The 26,795-nt window shown below is 44.1% G+C and overlaps 1 protein-coding gene across 5 annotated transcripts in view; it reads left to right on the top strand.

The window, feature by feature from the left end:
- CARM1 (coactivator associated arginine methyltransferase 1) overlaps window positions 1-26,795 on the top strand; it is a 212,864-nt gene that overhangs the window by 51,870 nt on the left and 134,199 nt on the right. For all 5 annotated transcript variants that reach the window (XM_085600664.1, XM_085600660.1, XM_085600662.1 and 2 more), the window contains exons 3-6: window positions 1,657-1,763; window positions 8,194-8,298; window positions 14,446-14,556; window positions 15,539-15,716. In XM_085600664.1, coding sequence (XP_085456790.1) covers window positions 1,657-1,763; window positions 8,194-8,298; window positions 14,446-14,556; window positions 15,539-15,716 — 501 coding nt within the window. The remainder of the gene's footprint in view (window positions 1-1,656; window positions 1,764-8,193; window positions 8,299-14,445; window positions 14,557-15,538; window positions 15,717-26,795) is intronic.

Below are 26,795 nucleotides of genomic sequence, written 5' to 3'. Positions count from 1 at the left end.
CACCGGAGACGTAGAGTTTCAGGGGGCCCCAGTGTGCGCAGGGACAGCTCTCACCGCAAGGCCGGGGACCACCGGTCTGGGTGCCGTAAAATGGCGGGCGCACCAACCGACAGGCCAAGATGTTGCGGCTTAGGCACCGCTGGGCCACTCCTGCACAGCCCTCCGCTCAGCAAAGGGTGCCCCTCACCATCCCCTCCCCCCCCCCCCCCCCGGGTCAGTGACAGTAAGGCCCCAGCTCCGCTAAAATTGCCTTAGTGTGCGGTGGCTTGACGAAGCTCCCTTAGCCTGCGTCTTACTGCATTGCCAGCGAGACACACCCCCTTGTTTATTCTTTTTAAACTGTTATTAAAACAGTTTGCTGATTATTGTACTTTATATTAATATTTTAACTAATTGCTTGTACAAAAATGTAGGAATATCTTTTTCTCCTTTGTTGTAGATAATTACTTTCTTTCAGACTGTGCTAACCCTACGTTCCCCTTTGTATGTACCATTCACGATTACTTCTCCACTAACACCTCTACAACAGCACTATTTTTCTCCTCCTGCCACTACAGCAGCATATGCATCTTTATTCCAAACGGAGTCAATTATTTGAGTTTTCTTGCTTACTTGGGTACGCCAAGAGGGGCTCGTGGTTACCCTCTTGTGGGGACCACCTTTGTCACCCCTTACAAGACGGGAGTCATTCAAGTTACTGACAGAGATCCTGCTTGATTTGTTTTGATTTTCTGGTATGTGTACGAGAGCGCCTTATAAGTGTGGATTGGATTTCGGTGTCCATACTTAACCAGACTGTGGTATGTTGTTTCCTTGCACCCTTGTCCTGATGAGGCCCAGACGATGGGGCCGAAACACGTCGACAGCATTGATTAGGGGAGTCCAATTGATGATTAGTACTGGTTAAAAAATTTAGATGCCCACATTGTTGATTTTTACAGAGGTTAAATTGTTCACCTTGTGTGTACTGAACTAACTTGTAGTTGGATTGCTGAGAACTATGTAGCAACTACTCTGTTCTAAGCATGGGGTAGGAAGGAATGTATAAAATGTATCTCATTGTTTGTTAAAAATTTGTTTAATCACTATTTTTGTTTTGATATCACATTTGTTGATAATACGAGGACATTTAAAAGAATTTATAAATTGTTCTATTTGGAATCAGAGGTGGTATGTGTAATAATTTAAATAATGTCAATACAAAGGAACTATGTACCTAAGAGTAGGAACTAATTTGTCTGTGTCCTATTGAAATTTGTGCTGTATTGATTCCTCTGGATCTTTTCTGTGTTTAGTCGGCCAACAGTGCACACCAGAAAATCGTAACACTAAGATAAAGCTATGAGGACTGGGGTGGCATTGATGTGACAAAGTAACGTGTTGGAGACTAATTTATTAACCAACCTGTACACAGGTTTTATTGTATTAAGTATACTGTGCAGCATTTTACCCCAAGCTTGAGCAGGAAGTGATGCTAGGTAATTAAAGGTACAGTTAATCCTAATGCTATTTATTAAGCTGTATTTAAAATACAGGTATTTATATGAAACATTAACTGTTTTGTCTTTCATGCTCACATGGCTCTTACACTTCAATGGTGTTTGAAATACTGCCTTGATGCAACTGTCCTTTCTCCTCTTTCTCTTCCTCTTTCAGATTTCTGCTCGTTTTATAATATTCTGAAGAACAGCCGGGGCAACAGCATGGAACGGTCGGTCTTCAGCGAACGAACAGAGGAGTCCTCTGCTGTACAGTATTTTCAGGTGAGAAAACACTGACTGCTAGCCTCTATTGGAGCCCTGATTAAAAAGGCCCAATGTCCATTCCCAAAATAAGTCTCATTGTCTGTTAAGGGATATTTTACGGTACAAGGGGTGTTTTTTACATAAATTGTCATGTTATAGTAGTGAAATGTGCTGTTTTCCTGTCCTGTGCCTTTTAATTCAAACTCCAGTATATATTTTTCTTTAAGTAGCTGGCTTGTCGTCTTTACCTTCTGCACCAATATGTCAATTTGTTGCAGTGGTCCAGAGTGACTCCGATTATCCCATTACTTGAAGCCATTATTTTAACTTAAGATTACCCCACCCTATACCATCACCTGAAATGCTGTCATTTCAACATTTGCATTTGAGTTTGACTTCTCTGTTTGCGTTTTGATCCGTACACTCCATATCTAATAGACTTCTAGCTGCAGATTGCTTATCTTAGAATTATCCCCAGGCGTCGGACTAGACCCAGAAAATGTTTGTGAGCAGTATCCCTGTGTGCTGGTAGGTGACATCGATCGGCTCCACGTGGCATTGTCTGCACTAGAAGTGACGTACGTAGTGCCTATATAAGCGCCACCCCAGCACGTTGACGACAGTTATTTTCTTTCCACGCTAGTCAATGCAGAGCTAGAGAGGGAGGTAGCCCTTACTCAGTTTTTTACTAACTGGCTAGGTTTTTTCAAGGTTTCCTCCTGGTGTGGCAGTGATGTCATATCAGAAGGCCGGCTTCAAGCGCTGCGGCCCCTGTCGCCACTTGATGTTGGTGACGGACCCGCATCTTGTATGCCGATGGTGCCTCAAGTGCAACCATGATCTGAACGTCTAGTCCGATTGCCACGCTATGAACTCGAAGGCCTTGAGGGAGCGATCCCTCAAGCTCCTGGAAGCTTGATCTGATGCAGTGACGATCTGGATTCTTGTGGAGAGGAAGGTCTTGGGAACAGTCATGGAGTCCGAGATCCTAGTCACAGTCTAAGTCGTCAGGTCATTCGAATAAGTCAGCAAGACTTCTCCTCCTCCGTCAGTGGCCTTGCTTTGCGGTTGAGCCTGGGTTGCCTCAGCGCTTCCCCGAGTTTCCAGGAGCTGGAGCGACCCCCGCCCAATTAAGAGCATTTTAGGAGGCTATGCACCTCATATCTGGGTGGCCCCTTCTCTCTGGTGTGCCTTTAAGCCCCATGGCTTTTGGTGGGGGCCCCTGCTGGATCCAGGCTGACAGCTCTGGCTCCAGTTGGTCTACTTGGTTCCACAGATGGATCCAGGTCAGGGCCGGTCGTGCCACCTTGAGCTTCCTCGATGCTGATGTTTCCACCAGCGCGTCCCCATTCTGATCCCTGACTCAGACACATACCGGTTGGGCGTTGCTCAAGATGGACTTGGAGCAATACAATGTAAAAATAGGGGATGGAATGCACTCCATATTTGATTACATTTCTCAGGCGCATTCCCAACCGCACCACTGGATCGGCAATCCAAGATACTGCCGTGAACACTGCTTGCCTTTTGTGCTGCTATTCCCATGCTCTGTGGGATACGGTTGCGCAGGTGCTGTCAACAGTCTCAGAGAAGATCCGGGCCGTACTCTCCCAGGATAGTTGCTGACAGAAAAGGCGCAGCTAAGTTCATGACCGATGTCGACTGGACACCACTGATAAACTGGTCAGAGCAGTTTCGTTTACAGTGGCCTTACGGGGCCACGCCTGGCTGAGTACGACTGAATTTTTCTGGTCATGTTCAAGCATAGCTTATGCACATGCCCTTTGAGGGCTCCCGTCTCTTCGGAGCGCTTTAAGGACAGCACAGCTACCGCCAGGTCTTTGGGATTGTAGATGGCCCCGTGTCACCCCCATTCTGCCTTTCGTGGCCACAGAAGGGGCTTCTAACCCCATTTGTACCCACCAGGCAACCACGGAGCGCATGCTTCTTAGCCTTTGTGTGGCAGAGGACGTGGTACCTACAGACCTTGTGGGTCAGGTAGCCAACAGTCGGGCCAGTCCACCACCCCCCGGTAGCCGCAGCCTCCAAGCCCTTGTAGCCTTGCCACCCTATCATAGGCATCTAGTGGGTGGCAGACTCAGCAATCACCTGCACCACTGGTGGTCTATAACATCAGACAAATAGGTTCTGCAGATTACCTGGAAGGGCTACTCCCTCCCCTTCGAAGCTACCACTCCTCCACTTTCTTGTGACAGGCTGCTAGAGGACCATCTTTCTATGCTCCATTAGGAAGTGATGGCTCTCTTGGCAAAGGGGGTCATAAAGAGGGTGCTGACACCAGAAGGAGGTTGTGGTTGCTATTCCTGCTACTTTCTGTTGCCCAAGAAGGATGGAGGCCATCGTCCTATCCTACACCTGTGCCCTCTCAATTTCTTCCTCAAGAAGAAGTTCAAAATGCTCACGCTCGCTCAAGGCTGGTCTGCCCTGGACCCGGTAGACTGGATGGTAGCATTGGACTTGCAGAACCCACATTTCCACATTGCCCTACTGCCTGCCCACATGCGTTACATTTGGTTCATGGTGGGCCACCAGCACTTTCAGGTATGCTGTGCTCCCTTTTGGCCTCACCAATGCCCCTTGTGTTTAAAAAGGTGATGCCGGTGGTTGCAGCTCATCTGCGAAGATCAAGCATGCCAGTCTTCCCCCTATCTCGATGCCTGGCTGTTAAAGGTGGACTCGGCCCAGTCTGTTACCTTCTACCTCCAGAACACGGCGGACCTACTGCATTGGCTGGGGTTCACTTTCATCATGCCAAAAGCACACCTAACTTGCCCCTCAAAGCCCCCATTCATCAGAGCTGTTCTTGACATGGTGCAGTTACGGGCGTATCCTGAGTGCCCAGGATATTTGCGCTATGATACTGATGTTTCAGTCTCTATCCTTGCTTTTGGTGAGACAGACTGAGGCTGCTGGGCCTCATGACCTCCTGCACCCTGCTTGTGACACATGCCCACTGGCATATGCATGCTCTGCAGTGGGACTTGAAATTCCAGTGGGTGCTGCATTAGGGAAATCTCTAAGACATCTTCCAGCTCTCGAAGATCTGCCGTGGCAGTCAATAAACGGCGATTGGGTCAGCAGCAGACCCCTCTCTTTTCCCCAACCAGATGCGACAGTAGTGACAGATGTGTCACTCCTGGGTTGGGACAGCCGTCTGTGAGAAGTGAATATCAGATGCATCTCCGTCAGAATCCGGACTCCACCTTCTGGATCTCTGGGAGACCCGCCTGGTATTAAAGGCCTTTCTACCCTTCATCAAGAGAAGGCTAGTGCAGGTGTTCACGGACATCACCGCTGCCTTGAACGTTGGGACATTTCACTGATGGTTCAACATCTGTCTGGCTCTTTAAACGCTAGGGTGGACGAACTCAGTCGCAGTTGGCTTGGGTATCGCAAATGGCGTCACCATCCGGAGGTAGTGCAAGGTCTCCTTCAGAAGCGAGGAACGCCTTGGTTAGATCTGTTTGCCACTGCTCAGTAGTTCTGCGCGCTGAAGTTTCCAACAGGGCTCTTGCACGGAGACACTTTTCGTCTTGAGTGGCTCTCTGACACCCCTGTATGCTTTTCTGCCCATACTACTCCTGCCCACAGTTCGCAAGATCAGGAGCGACCTGGCCTACGTCATCCTTGTGGCTCCGGACTGGGCTTGGAGAGTTTGATATCCCGAGCTGTCGAGCATGGCCCTCGGTCCTCCGATCAGGTAGACCCTTTGGGTGGATTTTCTGTTGTAGCAGCAGGGGAAGATTCTCCGCCCAAACCTGTCAACACTTCACCTTCCTGCATGGAGATTTAGCGTTAACAGTTGACTTCCTTCAACGTTCTGCCCGAAATCTGCGATGTTATTTTGGCAACCCAGTGTCCCTCCAACAAAACAGTTGCGGTTGGGGCAAGTTTGTGTCATGGTGTGCTCAAAAGCAGGTTGACTCTTTCTCAGGTGCTTATCTTTTTTTCTTTCCCTTTCCCAGTAGGGCTCTGCTCGGGGCACCTTAAAGGGTTATCTTTCGGTTATCTCAGCCTTTCTTTAGTTCCCTGACCAGACATCTCTCTTCAAATCCCCTGTTGTACATAGGTACTTGAAAGGTTTGCAACATATGTTTCCGCCTACCTTTCTCATTCCTCAATGGGACCTCAATCTTGTCCTGACGTTCTTGATGTGCGCTCCCTTCAAACCTGTGCACAACTGTCCTTGCAGGCTCCTCACTACCACGAGGACAGCCTTCCTGGTGGCAATAAACTCTGCCCCGATAAGTGAGCTTCAGGCTTTGGCATCCAAGCCTCCATACCTGAAAATCTACCCAGGCAAGCTGGTTCTACAAGCTAGACCTCACTTTCTGCAAAAGCCATCAGTCCCTTTTTTCATGATGGCCAGTCCATCACTCTGCCTACTTTTTACGCTCTGCCATATCCCTCCAAGGAAGAGGAGCGACTTACCCGACTGGACTCAAAAAGAATGTTGTCATTCTACTGGGTTATGTCAGAGCGAGGAAGGGAAAGGCTGTGCAGAAACAGACCATCTCTCGATGGATTGTGCTCTGCATTAAAACCAGTTAAGCATTAGCCAAGAAGCAACCCCCTGAGGCTTTGCTTGATCATTCCACCTGAGCCAAGTCTGCGACCACTGCGTTAGCATGCGGAGTCCTGGACATCTGCCAGGCAGCAACATGGGCTTCCCTGCACACGGTCACAAAAAACTACTGCCTGGACTGTCCGGTCCATCGGTATAAGAACTTTGACCGTTCAGTCCTGAAGGACTTTTTGTTATGAAATTGTTTTGCAAACCCACCTCTGGGGAGGTGTTGCTTAAGTATCTATTCTAATGTAAGGAATCTGCAGCCAGATAGCCTCTATCAGATAAGGCCTTACCAAAGGTAATTAACTTGCCCCTCACTCCTTAAGATGCAGCTGTGCCAATCTTTTGGCCCTTCTGTTCTTTCGGAATGTGGCAGTTCAGTCATAGGGGACTAGATTTCAGGCCTTTGTTTTTGTTTTTTGCAGTTTTAAGCGCCGGGATACCCCTGTGACTCACTATTAGCTTTTCATAATATGTATTCCTAATTAATGTTGTTTAAAATTGAGCAATGTTTAATGAAGTTCATGAGATAATTTAAAAGAAACAAGAAGTTGGAAAATGTAACAAAGGCAAGGTTGGGTGTTCCCATCAGTTCATTCTAATTAATTACTTTAATATAATTGAATTTACAGCAGTTTAATTAAATGTAAACCAGGAAATACTGTTAATGAAGTCTTAAAATGTGGTGTCCTAATATTTAATATAATTAAACAAAATTAATGAATTGCCACAACACGTACATTAATTTTAATTTAAAGTATTATAATTTAATGGATTTTTTCTTCTAGGATTTAGACGGGCTACCAAAAATAAGTTTCAAAGTTTGGGAAGGGCTTAGATGGGTTAGAAATAGAACATTGGGAGAGGCCAAAAGAATGGGGTAATATAAATGTTAATAGAATGTATAAAAATTGGTAGTGTGGAGTAATGAACTCGCAATAGGTTAAAGTAACGAACAGTGACCTTCATCAGCATATCGTTTAGGTGTGAGAACACCTGCAAAGTGGATGATTTCTAATTGCAAGGAAAAAAGCAGGTTTTGCAGACATTGACCATACCTCAATTTTTGTACATTCAGGTGACTTGACTGACTTAACAAACTTGATCTATTAATTATACAGAGCTGCCTTCTAAAAAGAAAATGGCACTGTTATCTTGGTATAGTTGTGCAAAATTTTACTGAATTTCAATGTCTTCTGGCGACTGACCTTACTTGTTTCAATCTTAAAGAATGTTATGTTTAGCATCCATGTAAATTCGATTTTATTTTACTCACGTAGAAATTTGCTGTGTCAACCTTTCATCCTTGATGTTGTAGGGTTAAAGATGTGACATCCTGTATAATAATGTTGTCAATGAAATGGGAAACTGCTTCCACGCTTGCCCTTTTGTCACTAATTCAGCAACTAACCTGATTGCATGCAATTGCTTTCAGTTGTATTCTTATCATCCGTGCCTGTAAAAATACCTTTGCTTGGATAAAACACCTGTTTCAGACAATACATGCTCATGAGTTAAATATGACGAGAACGCAGCTTATTTGACGAATATGCCAAGAAAACTACTAACAAGTGGTAGGTTTGGCAGCTGCTTCTTCCACGTTTCCTAGACAGCTGTAACTTGCATTTGAAGACATATTTCCTTACCTGAAAGGACAGTGTTAATCCTACAAATTGTGCTGTAAAACGGGGAAATATTGGACTGAATCTGTATCTGGGATGGAATGAAGTGGATACTTTGGGGATATCAAGCTTGTCGTACTGAAAATGGGAAACAAGCCGGCTTTTACTTTTAGATTCACCTTGCAGCTGATGCATGCTTTGTCTTTATGCACAATGTAATTTTTTCTCCGTACAGTTCTATGGGTATTTATCGCAGCAACAGAACATGATGCAGGACTATGTACGGACAGGCACGTACCAGAGGGCCATCCTGCAGAACCACACAGATTTTAAAGACAAGGTATGGGGGCTGGGTGAGTGAGTAGGGCCCTTAGAGGATGCAATGTGAATTAGTAGCAGCATATGTGTTACGGAATACATGTGGCTGCTGATAAGATCATTTCTGTGCTTTAATCATTTTGAGGTGTAGCGATGAGAGGGCCTGGGATTTGACTTCTTTTGTAAGAAGCTAAAGCCATGAGGTGTACTTCCTCTGGGGAATGTTGGGTGATGGCAATTCTGCTGTGGGAAAATTCAAATCATGCTGATAAATCTAAGAAAATAGAGTTGATGCACACGCTTTAAAATAAATGCATAGTTCAATAAGTCAGATGCAGCACACAGCTTCCATTCTTCTTAGTTTATTAGCGAAATTCTTCCACTCCCCAACGCGTTTCGTCGTTTAGAGGGGATTATCCCATACGACTTCCTCAGGGCTGGAAGTAACAAAATAATATATGTATAGAAAGATGTCGGCAAACAAAAACACAGAAAAATTACAACACACAATAACTGTGACTCAAAGCAAAGAGACAAACGGTTCAAGAGACAGGCAACATTATAAGACAAAGTCGGTAAGTGGTGTGAGAATAACGGTGTTAAGCATGAATCTAAAACAGCATATCATTAAAGAGAAGCACAAAATAATAAGTATTTGCAGTGAGAAAATACCTCACGAGAAACTACTCGCCAACCCGTGTGAGTCTGATATTATGAATAATTAAAAAAGAATAGTCTGTACCTCAATTATTTGAAGAACTGCAAACCTAAAACAATATAAATGACTCACTTTTAGTCATTGCGTCACACATGAGGCACGATCAATCGTGATCAATCAGGAGACCCATAAAATCAAAAAATATACCTGTTGAAACTGGAAAATGATCCTACGTTCTAATATCACATATAAAAGCAGCCAAATCATAAGGTGGCCATCCGAGTAAACAGGCCTGAGTTGAAAGTACCTAAAACAATGATAAATTGAGTTCAATAGCACTAGAAAAGCGTAAATATACCAAAAACATAGGCTGCAAGACCATTCTATCTCACTTACCCAAATAAGTATTCTCAGTATAGATATCACAATTATCCAATCACCAAAGATTCTTATCAAGAGGCGTCCACTTAACGTAGTCAGTGCCCTAAAATTAGAGTACTTCGAATTAGCAATTCTCCTCGTCTCATTACAGTACACGCATGCGGGAGGATGCTCGCGCCGTTTAAACTTACCAAAACGTTCGGCTTCTGCAATCCCGAGTACAGGAGACAGGCAACGCCGCCGGCTACTTCCGTGGTCTAATACCAGACACTGGTCATAGAAAAGGTGACTAACACCAAAGTTAAAAGGGGGCGCCATATTGAAACTACAAATTCTACTTGAAAGTGCATTAAAGGCGCCATACAAACAACGAAATACGATTCTTTGAAATGAAAATGAAGCCTCATTGATCATTTCGTATACATGATCAAAGGCAAAGGTTACATGCAAAGCGATCGACATTACGACCTCTAAGATTTGCATAATTAAAAAGATAAGTGAAATAGAATAAGATTAAGTAAACAGAAATAGAAAAAGCGCCATGTTTAAACATGTGATCTGCCTTGAAGCCTACGGCCCTTATAGTAGGCTTCAAGGCAGATCACATGTTTAAACATGGCGCTTTTTCTATTTCTGTTTACTTAATCTTATTCTATTTCACTTATCTTTTTAATTATGCAAATCTTAGAGGTCGTAATGTCGATCGCTTTGCATGTAACCTTTGCCTTTGATCATGTATACGAAATGATCAATGAGGCTTCATTTTCATTTCAAAGAATCGTATTTCGTTGTTTGTATGGCGCCTTTAATGCACTTTCAAGTAGAATTTGTAGTTTCAATATGGCGCCCCCTTTTAACTTTGGTGTTTGTCACCTTTTCTATGACCAGTGTCTGTTATTAGACCACGGAAGTAGCCGGCGGCGTTGCCTGTCTCCTGTACTCGGGATTGCAGAAGCCGAACGTTTTGGTAAGTTTAAACGGCGCGAGCATCCTCCCGCATGCGTGTACTGTAATGAGACGAGGAGAATTGCTAATTCGAAGTACTCTAATTTTAGGGCACTGACTACGTTAAGTGGACGCCTCTTGATAAGAATCTTTGGTGATTGGATAATTGTGATATCTATACTGAGAATACTTATTTGGGTAAGTGAGATAGAATGGTCTTGCAGCCTATGTTTTTGGTATATTTACGCTTTTCTAGTGCTATTGAACTCAATTTATCATTGTTTTAGGTACTTTCAACTCAGGCCTGTTTACTCGGATGGCCACCTTATGATTTGGCTGCTTTTATATGTGATATTAGAACGTAGGATCATTTTCCAGTTTCAACAGGTATATTTTTTGATTTTATCGGTCTCCTGATTGATCATGATTGATCGTGCCTCATGTGTGACGCAATGACTAAAAGTGAGTCATTTATATTGTTTTAGGTTTGCAGTTCTTCAAATAATTGAGGTACAGACTATTCTTTTTTAATTATTCATAATATCAGACTCACACGGGTTGGTGAGTAGTTTCTCGTGAGGTATTTTCTCACTGCAAATACTTATTATTTTGTGCTTCTCTTTAATGATATGCTGTTTTAGATTCATGCTTAACACCGTTATTCTCACACCACTTACCGACTTTGTCTTATAATGTTGCCTGTCTCTTGAACCGTTTGTCTCTTTGCTTTGAGTCACAGTTATTGTGTGTTGTAATTTTTCTGTGTTTTTGTTTGCCGACATCTTTCTATACATATATTATTTTGTTACTTCCAGCCCTGAGGAAGTCGTATGGGATAATCCCCTCTAAACGACGAAACGCGTTGGGGAGTGGAAGAATTTCGCTAATAAACTAAGAAGAATGGAAGCTGTGTGCTGCATCTGACTTATTGAACTATGCATTTATTTTAAAGCGTGTGCATCAACTCTATTTTCTTGCATCTATATCAATCTTGTATTGAGCTTTGTGGGATTTTGGGGGGTGTTACCACTGTTGTTGGCACCGCTGTGAATTTGGTTTTTATATGTTTGATTCTGTGCAATTTTGTTGGTAGCACCATTTGCCTTTCACACCCTGTGATTTGTTTGCATGCTGATAAATCTGTTTGATAGAAGGGAGCGATCACCATTTATTGATATAGAGCTAGAACTTGGTCTTTTGCTGAAGTGTGCTTATACATGTATTTTTTGTGGTATTTCTATAATCCAGCGTTTCACAAACTGGTTTGTGACCCACTGGTGGGTTGCAACCCTATTTTTAGTGGGCCGCAAAAGTCCATGCAATAAATAAAGCTGCCTTTAAATTCTGTATTTATCTTGTCACATTTGCTGTGCTCCAAAGACAGAAGTCAAGTGGCAGACTGTCTTCTGATAAAGTGCTGCTCATGTTTTTTAAAACTGTGATTGGTGTTAACAAACTCCGCTCACTTTGCAGTCAAAGAAAGTGAAGTGAATTATCACAATCTTGCTGAGGTACAGAGACTGTGAAATGAAAGGCTGTGGGATGTCATTTTTCTGTAACACAGCAATGTAAATACCTTTTAGTGAACTATACACCTTCAGCAGTTAGGAAAGCAAAAGTGAAGTAAATAGTTGGTTATTTTGAAGTGTGATGGAAACAAAGATTTTAATAGGATCAAAATAAATCAAGACACTTTATTTGGGTGATTCACAAACATCACAGAAAATAGATTTCCGCACATTATCATTTGTGTGCAATATAGTTTTATTACTAAAACAGTATGTCTGTGCACATTTTTGTGGACATTTCAGTGGAAAATATGCTGTCAGTAAATCACAGTGATCTACCACTCAATGCTTTAGTTACATTAAATAATCACCCGCCTCATGTCCACTAAAGCTCGGAGGCTCGCAAAAGTTTGTAGTTATAAAAATCAGGTCTAGGTTCTAAAAAGTTTGAGAAGCACTGCTATAGTGCATGATTGGTGTTCAATTGGGGCACAGCCTTGGGTGTTAAGGAAAATGGCACAGGGGGTTTCCACGTAGACCAGAACCATGTCATGTTTTGGATATTGTAAGTGCACCCGCTATGAGTATATGGGAGGTAATAGTCCAAAAAGAAGTGGGGGGGGGGTTGGTGAGGCCCAGATGGAGAAAGTTTCTGCATACCTATGCTGTGTGCTAGTCTGGTGAGGTTTGTGAATGTTTGGAGTAGACGTAACCCGCCGTTAGACAACGTAGTCTAATGTAGGTGAAGTTGGAGAGTCTGTCATTGTTTTGGTCTACACTGCATCATTTTAGCAGCGCTTCATAACTCCACTAAGGAAGTGAAGTTCTCCAAACCTACATCTGCTTTGTTGGTAGCATTTGGGAGAGTAAGGTTGGAAGAGAAGAATGTTGGAATAAAGTGAGTCCTATGTGGGTAATGTTGAATGAGATGTTTGAGGTTGAAAGGCCTGCTTCAAACATGCCTCTCTTTGCATAACCTTGAGCTGTTGAAGAATTGTGAGTAGTTGTATCTGTATGTACCTACTTTCCAATGTATAGGTTGTCATCTCTATCTTCTGACAACATGTATTGGGACAGTCTGGTTTTAGTGTCCTGGAAACCCAGGTGATTGATTCTTCTTATTCGAGCTGGCAAGCTCCAAAGCTTTGCTCGCACGCCTGAGAAAGTACTGCCTGTTCACAACCATTTGAATGGTGGATGGAGAAAAAGGGGGGCTAATCTTGAACGCGTTGGTCTTGTTTGGTGATTGGTTTCTGTTGCAGGAGGGTTACTCGGTGAGCAATACATAGTCTTATGAAGGTGATCCTGACAGCCAAAGTAAGCCACTGTAGGCTGTGCTTCGTTTGTGACTGTAGATGCAGGTGGGCTACACATATATTCATTTTAGCGGACAAGGTCTTAATTTTTATCATCAGACTTTGACCATGGGCAAGAGAGAAAAAGTAGAAAAGGTAGGACAAGAAATAGAAGAAAAGCATGACAAAGGACAAAAGCGGAGATGAAACAAAATGTGTGAGAGCAAAAGACAGGAGGTTGTAGGGTGATGTAAGTGAGATGTCTGAGGTAGAATCAAAACCAGTCATCCTTGATGTGCGGCTACCTTGTATTTGGCAGCACCAGCTGGCTCCTAAGTGGGGCCACACACTGATATGTTTGTGTTTCTTTTTTTCCTTCCTTCCTAAATTAAAGGGCGGTTGTAGGGATATGATGCCTTGTGTGATAAGAGTGTGATGGTATGCAGGCTATGTTCCAATTTGTTTTTTTCCGATTGCCATTTTGGTTCATGCACTGCAGCTAAACAGTGCTGCAGTTGGAGATGGGAAAATACCTGTGGGCAGGATAGGGAGAGGAGCAAGGGCACAGGGAGGACAGACCCTCTTTTGAAAAAGAAAAAGGTAATCCTCTCAGGGCAAACACCGGCGTCTAGTAGATCTGTTTGCCTGCAGTGAAATGTCCACAAATTGTGTGTCTGCTGTTGAGAAGCTGTCTGGCATCTGCATTCTCAATTCTCAGTTGGTAACATATTCATGGGGGAGCTGCATGGTATGCGAGTTATGTTATGTGATTTCAGGCTCCTTGTAGAAATTGTGTACTGCAGCAGAGAAGTGTGTGTGGCGTCATTGGTACCATGTGCTGTGTGGGTGTGTTGTAGGGCTTTATTTTATTCTGTTAGGTAGATTTTCATGAATTACTATTCGCCAAACACTTTGTGAGAGATGTTAAGTTTTGCTTAGCCTTATCTGATTTTTAGTATAAATTGGGAATAGAGAATTGTTGCAGGGTTATAGGTTATGCACTTCGGTGCGGGGTTTGTGTGGTCTAGAATGAGTGAGTCGTGGTTCAGCTCAAGGTGCTATTCTGCTGCTGTTTGGTTGGGTGTGTTTGGGGATAAAAGTTTGTGGATTTGAGGTAAAGAAGGCTGGGAAGAACCTGCATAACCTAGATCTGGAATCCGTAATTGGTAGCTTGGTATTCTTGAAGAGTAGGACCGCAGTACAATGATACTTTCAACGACTCCTTTGTGGCCTATTCCACTGAGCACCATGCCAGAAAAGTAAAAGTCCTGATGGTGGTGATCTAAGATTCATTGAGATTGTGTTAGTTGGAGTTTATTTCCTTGGTAATTCTACCCCTGTGGGTCCTACAGCATTTACTTGGTATCACTTTTCTTCTTTAGGTCGTATTAGATGTTGGATGTGGCTCCGGAATCCTGTCCTTTTTTGCAGCACAGGCCGGTGCCAGGAAAATCTATGCAGTGGAGGCCAGTTCAATGGCACAACATGCAGAGGTAACCATGCCTGGGACATTTTGCTCTAGAGAAGGGGGAAGCAGACAGGGGGTTGAGGGAAGAACCTGCAGAGCTAAAAGGGACTGTTTGCGGGGTAAAGTGACTGTACAGTTGAGACAGTGTGTAGAGGGATGAGGGAAGGAACTTCTACAGGTAATCACACCCTTCTTTAATAATTTTGCACCTCATTGTGGAATGGGGATGAGTAGAGAATATGCAAAGATGAAAATTTTCCTGGGGACATGTACTTTTCAGAGAGCTAACAGTACGTGGCAACACTATGCAGATAGGGGTAAGCTTTCTTTTAAGGTCATGTTCTTACAGAGGGAAAAGATTTTGAAGTAAGAAGTGCATGCAAAGGTACCTTTACAGTCATGGTACACATGTCTTTTTACACTGAGGTAGTAGAGAAGGAAGGAGTATTTCCAGGTGAGGATGAGAACATGCAGTGATTAAAACAATTGTCCAGGACATTTCATGCTCCAGCAGAGAGTCTGCAAACAAATGATTTCCATTGTAAAGTAATTGGATGTGTCTAAAGACTGATAGCTCTACAATAAGTTGTGAGTAGAGGTACTGAACTAAGAGGATGGAAGAGACCGAGGCGTTTGAAACAAACAATATGGGATAGCCTGTAGAGGAATTTAGAACCACAGAATTTGTGGAATGTAGAGGGTTACGGGTATAAAAACACTGTGGTGCAATAAAGAGAATTCAGATCAAGGGGGTTAGCTTATGTATAGAGAATCGGAGCTGGGAAGGTATCATTAGATTGAGGACACCAGATGGGGTGTTTGTAGTAAGGGAATCAAGAAGTGGGGTTGGAGCTTGAGGACCAAGTACTGTGGTAGAAATGGCAACACTAGGAGCCTGCCCCTTGTTTAATAGAAGAGGGTCATGGTTTTAATAAAGTAGTTGACATGTTGAAACATTATTTCAGTCTGCTCCCTGGCTAAACTATGTTTATGGCTTGTTTTTCCAGCTTTTAGTAAAGAGTAATAATCTCACTGACCGGATTCTGGTCATCCCAGGGAAAGTGGAAGAGGTCTCGCTCCCAGAGCAGGTGGATATCATAATTTCGGAGCCCATGGGCTACATGCTGTTCAATGAACGTATGCTGGAGAGCTACCTGCACGCTAAGAAGTTCTTGAAGCCCAATGGTAAGGCTTTTCTCTTCTTTTTTTAGGATTATCTTTTAATGTAGAAAAAAATATAGACTTGAGTTGGATCCGACTGTTGTTTCAAGACCCTCTATGTTCACATCCTGTACTGCTTAGTGGGTTCTAGTTATGATCACAAGACTATTTCCAGTGTGGCTCTTTCACAACTGTTAGTTGCACTGCCCCATTCGGGGTGGTGTCCCTCTATGCGCACAGCACTATGGGGTAACGAAGTTACTAATCTTCACAAGCATGTGTTTAACTAAAAATTTATTTTATTCCTGTGATGTCTTGATAGGTCTTGGGTGCTGTGATAGTGGTTGAGCGATGTAGAAAGTCAAGAGATAGATATCACGCACACCAATTGTTTGTCAAGAAATTAGTTAAATCCTTAGCAGGTAATTTGCGTGCAGCTAGAGGAGCGACCCCTGAACCTAGGTCGGTAGATAAATGTTAGTTGCACTGCCCCATTCGGGGTGGTGTCCCTCTATGCGCACAGCACTATGGGGTAACTAAGTTACTAATCTTCACAAGCATGAGTTTGAGTCAAAAGTTCATTTATTCATGTGATGTCTTGATAGGCCATGGGTGCTGTGATAGTGGTTGAGCGATGTAGAAAGTCAAGAGATAGATATCACGCACACCAATTGTTTGTCAAGAAATTAGTGACAAACAATTGGTGTGCGTGATATCTATCTCTTGACTTTCTACATCGCTCAACCACTATCACAGCACCCATGGCCTATCAAGACATCACATGAATAAATGAACTTTTGACTCAAACTCATGCTTGTGAAGATTAGTAACTTCGTTACCCCATAGTGCTGTGCGCATAGAGGGACACCACCCCGAATGGGGCAGTGCAACTAACATTTATCTACCGACCTAGGTTCAGGGGTCGCTCCTCTAGCTGCACGCAAATTACCTGCTAAGGATTTAACTAATTTCTTGACAAACAATTGGTGTGCGTGATATCTATCTCTTGACTTTCTACATCGCTCAACCACTATCACAGCACCCATGGCCTATCAAGACATCACATGAATAAATGAACTTTTGACTCAAACTCATGCTTGTGAAGATTAGTAACTTCGTTACCCCATAGTGCTGTGCGCATAGAGGGACACCACCCCGAATGGGGCAGTGCAACTAACATTTATCTACCGACCTAGGTTCAGGGGTCGCTCCTCTAGCTGCACGCAAATTACCTGCTAAGGATTTAACTAATTTCTTGACAAACAATTGGTGTGCGTGATATCTATCTCTTGACTTTCTACATCGCTCAACCACTATCACAGCACCCATGGCCTATCAAGACATCACATGAATAAATGAACTTTTGACTCAAACTCATGCTTGTGAAGATTAGTAACTTCGTTACCCCATAGTGCTGTGCGCATAGAGGGACACCACCCCGAATGGGGCAGTGCAACTAACATTTATCTACCGACCTAGGTTCAGGGGTCGCTCCTCTAGCTGCACGCAAATTACCTGCTAAGGATTTAACTAATTTCTTGACAAACAATTGGTGTGCGTGATATCTATCTCTTGTCTTTCACAACTGTCACAGATCAAGCTGTGCTGCAATGGCTGCCACAGCTACGGCTTGTAAAATGGAATAGGCAGCATTTATGAATAATGGGTTCTGTAATACAGTGCGACTTTTCAGCATTGTAGGAGTAGATTAGGGGTAGTTAAACCGCACCCCATCCCCTTACAGTTCTGCAAAATATGGGCTCTTGATTGCTAGGGCTTTGTTTGGAATACATAGAAGCAGTGAAGCCGAGCTTGTTAGCTGAGACAATGGCCATGATGTAAACCCTATCTCGAGATGCTTTTTTTCAATCCTATTTTAACTGAACAGACCCTGGCAGAAGAGGGCCCTGTGGGGCTAGTTATGTTTTTACTTTGGTGCCCACCAATGACTAGTGATGTTGGAAGCTGTGACTATAATAAACTCCACAACAGATGTTTTGGACTATTTAAAGTTTCAGTTGCTCTAATCTGGTATTGAAGAGTTGTGAAGCCTGTTCTACTGCAGTTAGACGCACAGTAGAACTCCGTGAGAGAATTTTCATTATCGCTATGGAAGGCTCATCTGTGTTTGAGACCGAAATCATAACTCATTTGTATTAATTGATCGTCTTTATGTGCTGATGGCTTGGTGCTGAATTTTTGTATTTGCCACAGTGACACATATTTGGCATCCTTGCAGATCTCTGAAGAGTCCTTTTCAGTTGAAGTCTTTGCTTATGGAAATAAATTCAGCTATGGTTTTATGTAGTGTGTTTTGGAGCTCACAAACTAGTATTTGTTACCTCAGCAAGTACCCCTGAGCTTTGCATGCTCTGATTATGTAAGCCTTCATCTCACATTCATGACTTCAGCCACAATTGGTGGTTTCATTTCTATCACCTTTGCTTATTTATGCATGTTCAGGAGGCAAGGGGAATCAGCCTCGTTATATAAGCATGACCTTTATTGGAGGAAAAAGAGATTTATCTGTGTCTATTAGGTGACTACTGGAGTTTTAGGAAAACATTTCCCATAAGTTTTTCATCCTCTAACAATTTTAGTGTGTCTTGGAACAAACTGCATGAGCTAGAGCCTACCTCTACCGTTCCATTTTAAAAGTGGCAGACTTATATTCAGCGTAAAGTTGAGGTTTGGTTTCCAGGTCTTTTACTAACCCTTGAACGAAAAAAGGGTGAAATATTCCTCCGTTTAGCAGAAATCTGTGAAATAATTATTGTCTTGCTAGTTTCAGTAGGCAAATGTTGGCATTTTTTGTTTTTTTCATACCAATCCCTCGCACCAGCGGTACTTTCCAAGGATTTCTTGTCGTTTGGTAGAACTGTCATTTGAGCTTTGTATTTTAATAGATGCCCAACTTGTGATTGTTGAATAACATGTACTGCCCTCTGACTAACATTGCTTCAGATGTTAGTTTATCAAGGCCTTCTGGAATGCAGAAGTAAACTACTAAGCCTAATTCATGGTAACATTTCCTACTGCAGGCCACGCTAACAGGCCCTTTCAAATACAGAGCCGGTTTCCTATGAAGGAGATGCCTCATTACAGTTCTGTTTACCCATGCAGATAGATTTGGACTTACACATGCGGTGTCTCTGACTGCTGTTAAACTATTTTTGCACACTTGTAAAAAGTCCGTTATCCCTCGTGTTTACTGTTCATTTTTCCTGGTGGTGTACACCTACTGGAACTAACATTTGTTTAGCAAGTTTTTCCTTAACTGGACGACTACATACCCACTGCTTGCAGATATCGTCGCAGTTTTTAGTGGCACATTTCAAGTCACATCCTTTCTGAAAGAACACCGCCTTTCAGTTTATACTCTCCTCAATAACCACAATAGGAGAAATTCTACCGATCGAGGCCCAAATTGCAGCTCCAAGCGCCATTCAGGCTGTGATAACGCTCGAAGTTTCACAAGGAATGCCAGGAAGTTATAATAATCCCTACGTGCAACCCCAAACAAAAACCAAAAGCAGCTAAAGAACTGGTCAAAGAAATAAAAAGGGTTATGGAAGAGCAAGACACTGACCACATCATTCTGACAGGCGACTTTAACTTATATCATCTAGGTTCCAGACAAGATGAGGACCGTGTGCAAGACCTCACTGCCGCCTGGGGAATACCGAATCCGGGCCTAGCAAAAATTGAGAAACCATTGAGAAGCTCAAAGCACCTGCTCCAGGAACCTAAACCTCTTAACTTGAGAGCATTGAATGGCCGCTTCTAGGAGGATAATCTACTGGTCGCAACAATTAATTCATCGAAAACCTCTTTTACCTAGATTTTACTTTCACAACCCTAACCATGTTCAATAAAATCGCCTCCTTCAGAATAGGCGACAACGAACACAGTGATCACTTATCCCTGGAAGTGATGTTTAAAAGCAAATAGTCCTGGCACTTGAAGCATGCAAAGCCATCAACATAGAAGGGACCTCAAACCTCAAGCGAATAAGGTGTAACCCCAGTAACATCGAAGCAATATCAACCATAGCTAAAACATTATACAACCAAGGGATAGATACATCAACCTGATCAGTGAAAGCATGGGAAAGCTTCATTACGACCCTTGGCGGGAAACTTGGGACAGGGAAAAAATCAAGACAAGCGGCGGATACCTTAACAATGATGACAACCAGCCCAGAATTTAAAAAAAAACTCACTCATTACCCAAACACTAAGGCGACTTCGTAAAACTCCGCAAAACATGAACCTGCTATGTGTCCTTCGGAAACTGAAAGTGCTAATAAACAAAGAAATGGGGGGGGGGGGGGAGAGAATCAAAGAATGACAACTATGAGCCAAGTTACTTCACGACTCCAAACAAAAAAATAGCGCCAAGTTTTGGTTAACAATCAACGGAATCAAGCAACCAAATCATCCTGGAATAAACTCTAACATAGCCGAGGCTGTCTGGGTAGATTATCTCTTCAACCACTTTAACAACAAAGCACAAAAGGATGAGGAAGCGGACAAAGAAATAGGGAATGTGAGAAAGGACAGAGCCAACATCAACAGGGAAGAATCCACTCACTATCCCATTCTAGCAGAGCAACACGACTCCCCGAGGAAAACGCAACCTCATCAGGGGAGTGAACCGGCAGCAGGACCAGAACTCTCAACCTCCGCTAAAGATGAATGCTATGATCCAACAGCAACGCAGATAAAGAGACAAATGGCCAAGGGCAGACTTGCAGGCGCCCCAGGCCCCAACTGCATCCCCCAATGCTGTATAAACACGACGCGGAAAACTGGAGAAAAGCATAATCACCGTTTTTTTAAGGACACCAACTGTGCAATAACAATCCCGCAGTCCTGGAAAGGATCAATTATCAGCCTAATGTTTAAACAAGGCGACAGGAAAGCTCCAAACAACTATCGACTAATCGCTCTCATTGACGTAGAGGTCAAGTACTATGCGGGAACAGTCTTGGACGAACTAACATCTAAGGCATCAGAAAACTCTATTATCCCAATAAACCAAACTAGGTTCTGTCAGGGACAAGGAACCACAACTATCATGACATTAGCCTTGTTAATGGACGCAGCTAAAGAACCAAAAACTTCCCTGTTTCTTTGTTTTATTGACTATATTGCTGCCTTGGACCATGTTGACCGAGCCAAGCTTTGGCAAAAACTGGAAAGTTGGGGGATACCAAAACCCCTCCTAGACCGGCTCAAACTGTTATAAACTGACACCTGGATCAGTATTAAACTAGGTGCAGGGACACACCTCTTCAAACGAAACCCCACCTCTTAAGGGCTAAAGCAAGGGTGCGTCCTAGCGCCTCTACTCTTCAACCTTTTCCTAGCTGAACTCCCAGGGGAACTGGACAAGAGCATATCACGTACACCAAAATTGGAAAAGTCTTGCTGTGAAATCTGTTATACGCGGACGACCTAGTGCTGATAAGTCGGGACCCCCATCGGTCTTCAACATCTCTTTAATACGACAAGCAGCTTCTCACAACGGAACGCCCTAAAAATAAATCTTTAGAAAACTAAAATCATGGCAGTAAATTATCATAAAAAGATCAAAATCAACTGGTATTAAGACGGGCAATGTCTCTACCAGACAAACAGCTATAAATATCTTGGACTACTTCTGGACCTCAAAAGCTCATTTAAACCCCAGCTGAAGTGCCTACGGAGAAAGGGAATTATGACCTACCTAGCTATAAAACCACTGAAGAAAATGCTGCCCGACCTAACACTTGATTCCTTGCTACAGGTACTGTGCGCAAAATTGCAGCCAACACTAACATACGAGAGCCAATATCTTAAAGGTAAAAATGCTGCAGCTCTGGGCATAGCAATAGCTAATTCTTAGAGCAATTTTCCATCTACCAAAATGTTTTACAGGCCCAAATAAGGCTAAAATTGGGGTCCAAAAACAATCGGTGGAAAGAAGGGGCACGTGCATAAAAAGTTGGCACAAGCACCGTAGCACAGAGGCACGATCCCTAAACTCCCATCTTTAAATAGAGTTGCTTTGCCACGGAATGTCACCAGCTAGGGATTATTTGTTTGATTCCCTTAAATTACTGGGACTGACAGACCTTAGGGAACCCCAACAGATCATCTATCCTTAAAAAAAAATCGTGAAAAAAGCAACACAGATGGTATCTGTCTTAGAAGACAAGGAAACGCTCGCTAAAAAGGCACATGGCTGGATAGTGCTCAGTGATTACGAAGCACTCAAACCGCAGTCTTACTTGAAAAAAGAGTCAAAATAACAATGAAGGAAACATTTCTAAAGTTATGACTAGGCATCGTTCCTATCAACCCACATCTTCCACCATGGGAAAGGAGAGGAGGTCCGCAGCCCTATCGCCTATGCAGTAGAGGCAAGGAGGTAATCATCCATGTCATCTGCATTTGCCCCAATTTAAAGGACATAAGAAGCACCTTATTACAACCATTATTAAAGCTGACCTACAGGCAGTTAAGATGTGCTTCAATCCAGCCGAGGTACAGCTAAATTGCTGGCTCACAAACATTTTTGACACTGTAACCAAAAGACTCAAAAACACCCCGCAAGTGGACAGTGGCCATAAAATATAGCTGAACTGGGCTCCCCTTGAAGTTAGACCCAAGAAACTAATAACAGCGCCTTACAATTGCTCAGGCACTTTAAACCAACGTTGGCTATATGCGCAAAATCATGCACTTTATTACGCTGTGTAAGGATGGCTGCTCAACTCAGGAAAGCTACCGCCAGCCTAGCTTTTCGTGACGCACAAGCACTTTAGACTTATTGAGGAGCATAATGTTTTTAATTCTGTTTTATTCATTGAACTGCGAATAAGAAACTTTTTATTTTTACATGTATGCAAAGTTTTAATTAATCGTGCATAATAAAAAATTACTTACTCATTACCAAGAAACGATTGTAATGGTACATTAATGTAACACAAGCACTTAGAGCCGGATGTAATAAGCATTTTGTATTGCTGAAAAAAATTCAATTTGCCATTTGAAAGTTAAAATGCTTTACCTAATTTATTAAGCCTTTTTCTAGGAATAAAATACATACGGATTCACTGGCACCGCTGGCCCACTTCGACTTGGGCTGGGGGCACAGGTGCGGTGTTTTCAAGTGTCGGGTTTTTGGAGATCCAGAGTCCTCGCGGTTCTTCTTCGGTGCCTGCAGAATGCAGTAGAGCAGCTCCACTACTCCACTGAAGATCCTGGTTGCTTCTTGAAGTATTGGCAGTCCTCCCAGGCTCTTGGAGGCAGAGCAGCTGCAGGACGAGTTGTCTTTGGTGCAATTGTCGAGGATAGCAGGAAAGCCTGCAGGGTTGGTGCCAATCTCAGTTGCTGCTCCTCAGTTCTTGCATTTCGGTGTTCTCCTTCTCAGTGTAGGATGCTGGCTCTGTATATGATATTGCCACTAGGTGGTAATACCATGCAAAGTGTCCAGGGGTTCCCCAAAAGTGTACAGAGGTCAATGTAAAAGGCAAAGTGCTCTATAAGTGGTGGTTTGGGCGAGCAACCTTTAGGCCTAACAGAGGAGTGTAAGACGTTTATTACACAACATTGATTAATAATGGACACACAATTCAAGAAGGATATCAGACCAATTTTAGAAAATTATACTTTTTTTATTTGCGCTTTCAGACCAAGATCTTTTTAATAAGGTAAGTACATTTTTAATTAAATACTTTTTACTTTGAAAAATCAACATTTAGAAACTTTTCAACAATCTTATCCTATGGAGAAAACAATATTGAGGTTAAAAAGATAAGTACTGCACTTACAATCCCAGTCTTTGGAGCCAAAAGTCAGCAAGGGCCAGGGGTCAGGTGCGTTCCAAACCTCACCACCAGCGGCACAGTGGCAGCCAGGTACAGAAGTCAAAATCGGAGTTCGCCCCAATGCAGGCGTGGCACCGGAGGTCGAAGGATGAAAACTGACAGCAGAGGTAAGTAGAGATGTAGGGGGTCGGTTCAGCTCACCAAGGTTCAGGAGCTTCAGTTGCAGGGGTGCTTTTCGACGTCTGAGTCTTTTTACCATAGCCAGTCGCGGTCTGGGGGAGCCTCTGGATTCATTTTGCAGGCACCGTCTTGGAGGGCAGGAGAGGTCAGCCAGCGCTGGACACAAGGTCACAATCACCGGGGAGAGTTCAGTGCACAGGTGAGCCACTCAGACTTGGGCCGTGGCTGTCTGGTACAGAGTGGGCACGGATCACGGTTCCAGCTGGATCCGGAGCCCTTGGAATCTGTTCCTTCTGGAAAGGTCCACTATCAAAGGGGATTGGAGTCTTTTTTGAAGGCAGCAATCCTCTCAGGGTTTTCAGTGTTTTCTGGCTGCAAGACAGGTCGCTGGTTCACAGAAGCTGGAAAGAGACTGTTAGAGCTGAGGCCAAGGAAGTTATCTTCTGTTTTCTCTGTAGGGCTGTTTTCTTGCGTCTTAGGTCATCACAGATCTAGTTTTTAGGTTTGGGGGAGCCTCCAAAATACTAAATTTAGGGGCCATGGGCACCTTATCCCGGGTGACTACACCCACTATTATGCCATCCTCCTGTGGGAGGAGGCATTGACCTAGCCCGGATTGGTGGAGTCCCCTCATCTTCAAGATGGCGGGACTGAAAAGTGTGCTTAACTTTGTGTCTTCACATGAGGGGTGGAGTTGGCAAAGGTAGGCATACCTAGTTTTTCCAGGTTTTCCTGCCGGTTTTCCTGCCCAAAATGGGGCTGTAAACCTGGGGCTGCCATCTGCTGCTAGCAGCACAGCAGAGGCCACGGGTTGCATAACAAAGGAGGCAGGCCTTTAAAGCTTCCCCCTTGGAGCACTGGCACATCCTGGGGGGAGGTGAGACACCTCTACCCAGTATGTGCATTGTTACTGGTCCCAGAGAGCAGAGGCTCTCGACCCAGGTGTCAGAAACATATCTGTGTGGCAGGCTGCCTAAACCCAGTCAGTGCCCACACCGCTATCTGCAAGTTTTCAGGGGGCATGTGAGAAGTTGGCCTGGCATATGCTGGTCACTAGTTATAGTGGCCACCTTGCACCAGTCCAATTCGACTCTTGGTAGATAGGTTTAAGACAACCTTTTAAAGAAAGCTATCCTAGTGGTAGCTGTGGAGAGCAGCCTTCAGGCTAAGTCTCTGAGGAATGTAAAGCAGCTTGTTTTGCCTTATAATCTCTTGAATTACCAAATGAAAAGGACACCACACAGGTATATATATTAAATACCTACTAATCTCTTTATGAGATTAGAACCCAGATACACATTCAAATGTCAACACTTCTCAATAAATTAATCACAAATATGGCTGTAGCCCTAGGGGCGTACCAGACCATATACTAAGAAAATGGTTTAACAAACTCGACTTGCAAAATGAAAAGGCCTAGGGCCTTGGGAATCGCTGGGGCTTCACTTCTGCAGTGTTAGCAGGTAAGTAATCAGCTCACGGGAGACGCGTGCAGTGTCTAAACACAGCCGCGGGTTTCCTATTGGTTTCAATGGCACAAGTCGCGGTTTGTAATTTACAGTTTTAGGGCACTTCGGAGAAGTTAACAAGCAAGCCACTTACAGGGTAAGTATTTCGAGGGCCAACACACACTTGGGCACCGGAGTGCACGAGTTACCTCACCCACGGAAGCCGGGTGCATAGGTGTCTTTTGGTGTCGGGTCGCGATGCTGTTTTCAATGGAGATCACTGAAGACTTGCTGCTTGTGACAACTGGAGAGGTGTCCGCTGGAATCCGAAGATGGATTGAAGTTGAAGAGGACCTGAAAATTGAGGGGACAGAGTTCAAAGTCACTTGCCAGTGACCGGTGGCCAGCAGGATGGATGACCACTGATGTCGCGTCGCTTCAGGTTGTCGATGGTTATTTGTCTCTTCGCTCACGAGGTCCAGGAGAGAACGACGATTAACAGCAGCTGGATTCGGAGGGTCCCACGACGTCTGCAGCTGATGACGGTGTCGGGAACCGGATTGGAGCCAACAAACCTTGCCAACTGCAAGTCTCGTATGGAGTGAAGATTGAAGATGGTGCAGACCAGCAAGGTCTGATGGACTTACCCAGCAAGGGTAAGTGAGGGCAGGCCCGGAGCAGCCAGGAGAGCCCTTGAAGTCGATGAGAAAGTCTTCGGGTGAGTCACTAGCCAACTGGCAAGCAACCGCGAAGACTCCTTTGCAGGAAAAGTTCCACAGGAGCCCACGGTCACTCGGGACGGGGTAGGCTGCTGATTTTCAGTACCAGACCTGCTAGGGACTTGGACTACAGATGGTCCAAAGCACAAGTTCGTAGAACGTTGTTTAGGGTTTGCACTCGAAATCAGTGCACGGTTCCCTGGTATTGCTGTTCCTAGTCACTCGTGGGGTCCAGACGCCACAGCTTCGCTGGGGACTCAAAATGGCCGTCGAGAGGTCAGGAAATCCGCTTCAGGGGACGCAGGGACTTCGGACTCCGGCGGGAGCGGTGAAGTTTGCAACCGTCGATTGAAGTTACAGGTGCCTGCCAAGCAGGGGAGTCACTCCTTGACTCCAAGGGAGATTCTTCAGTCTTCCAGAGATAGTGGAACGTCGAAGGGCCAGGATTCTTCTTTGTAGAGCGTCATCCAGGGTAATCTGAATTGCATTGGCAATGCTTGCTATCTTATAGTGAAGATAGGGGAGGGACTAGCTCTATGACCACTCCTCTAGGAGGGTCAGGGTAGTAAGTGGTTACACCCACTTCCTTTGTCCAGTTTCGCACCAGAGCAGGGGCAGATAGCCCCTGAACCGGTTTGAGCTGGCATATGCACAGAGGAGCCTACTGCTCCCCCAGTGCAGGACTTCAAAGCACTCTAGGAGTGCACCCACCCAGCTCCAATACACTAAATCCTGTCTGGGATGTGGTAACTCCTCCCTGTGACAGGATACCCTTTGTTGGACTTCCTCCACTGCGAGTTTCGATCAGCAGTAGGAGGGCTGCCCGGTGTCTGTGCTGGTGGCATCCGTTTTGTGATGCCAGGGCTCTAGAAGGTTTCTACCGTTTAGTACAGTGGGTACATGTCGTCCCCTCTAGAAGGGTGGGATCATACTCCCACAC

The sequence above is a fragment of the Triturus cristatus genome, chromosome 4_2, assembly GCF_964204655.1.
Source record: "Triturus cristatus chromosome 4_2, aTriCri1.1, whole genome shotgun sequence".
Taxonomy (NCBI): Eukaryota; Metazoa; Chordata; class Amphibia; order Caudata; family Salamandridae; genus Triturus; species Triturus cristatus.
This window is presented reverse-complemented; position numbering and strand designations above follow the sequence as displayed.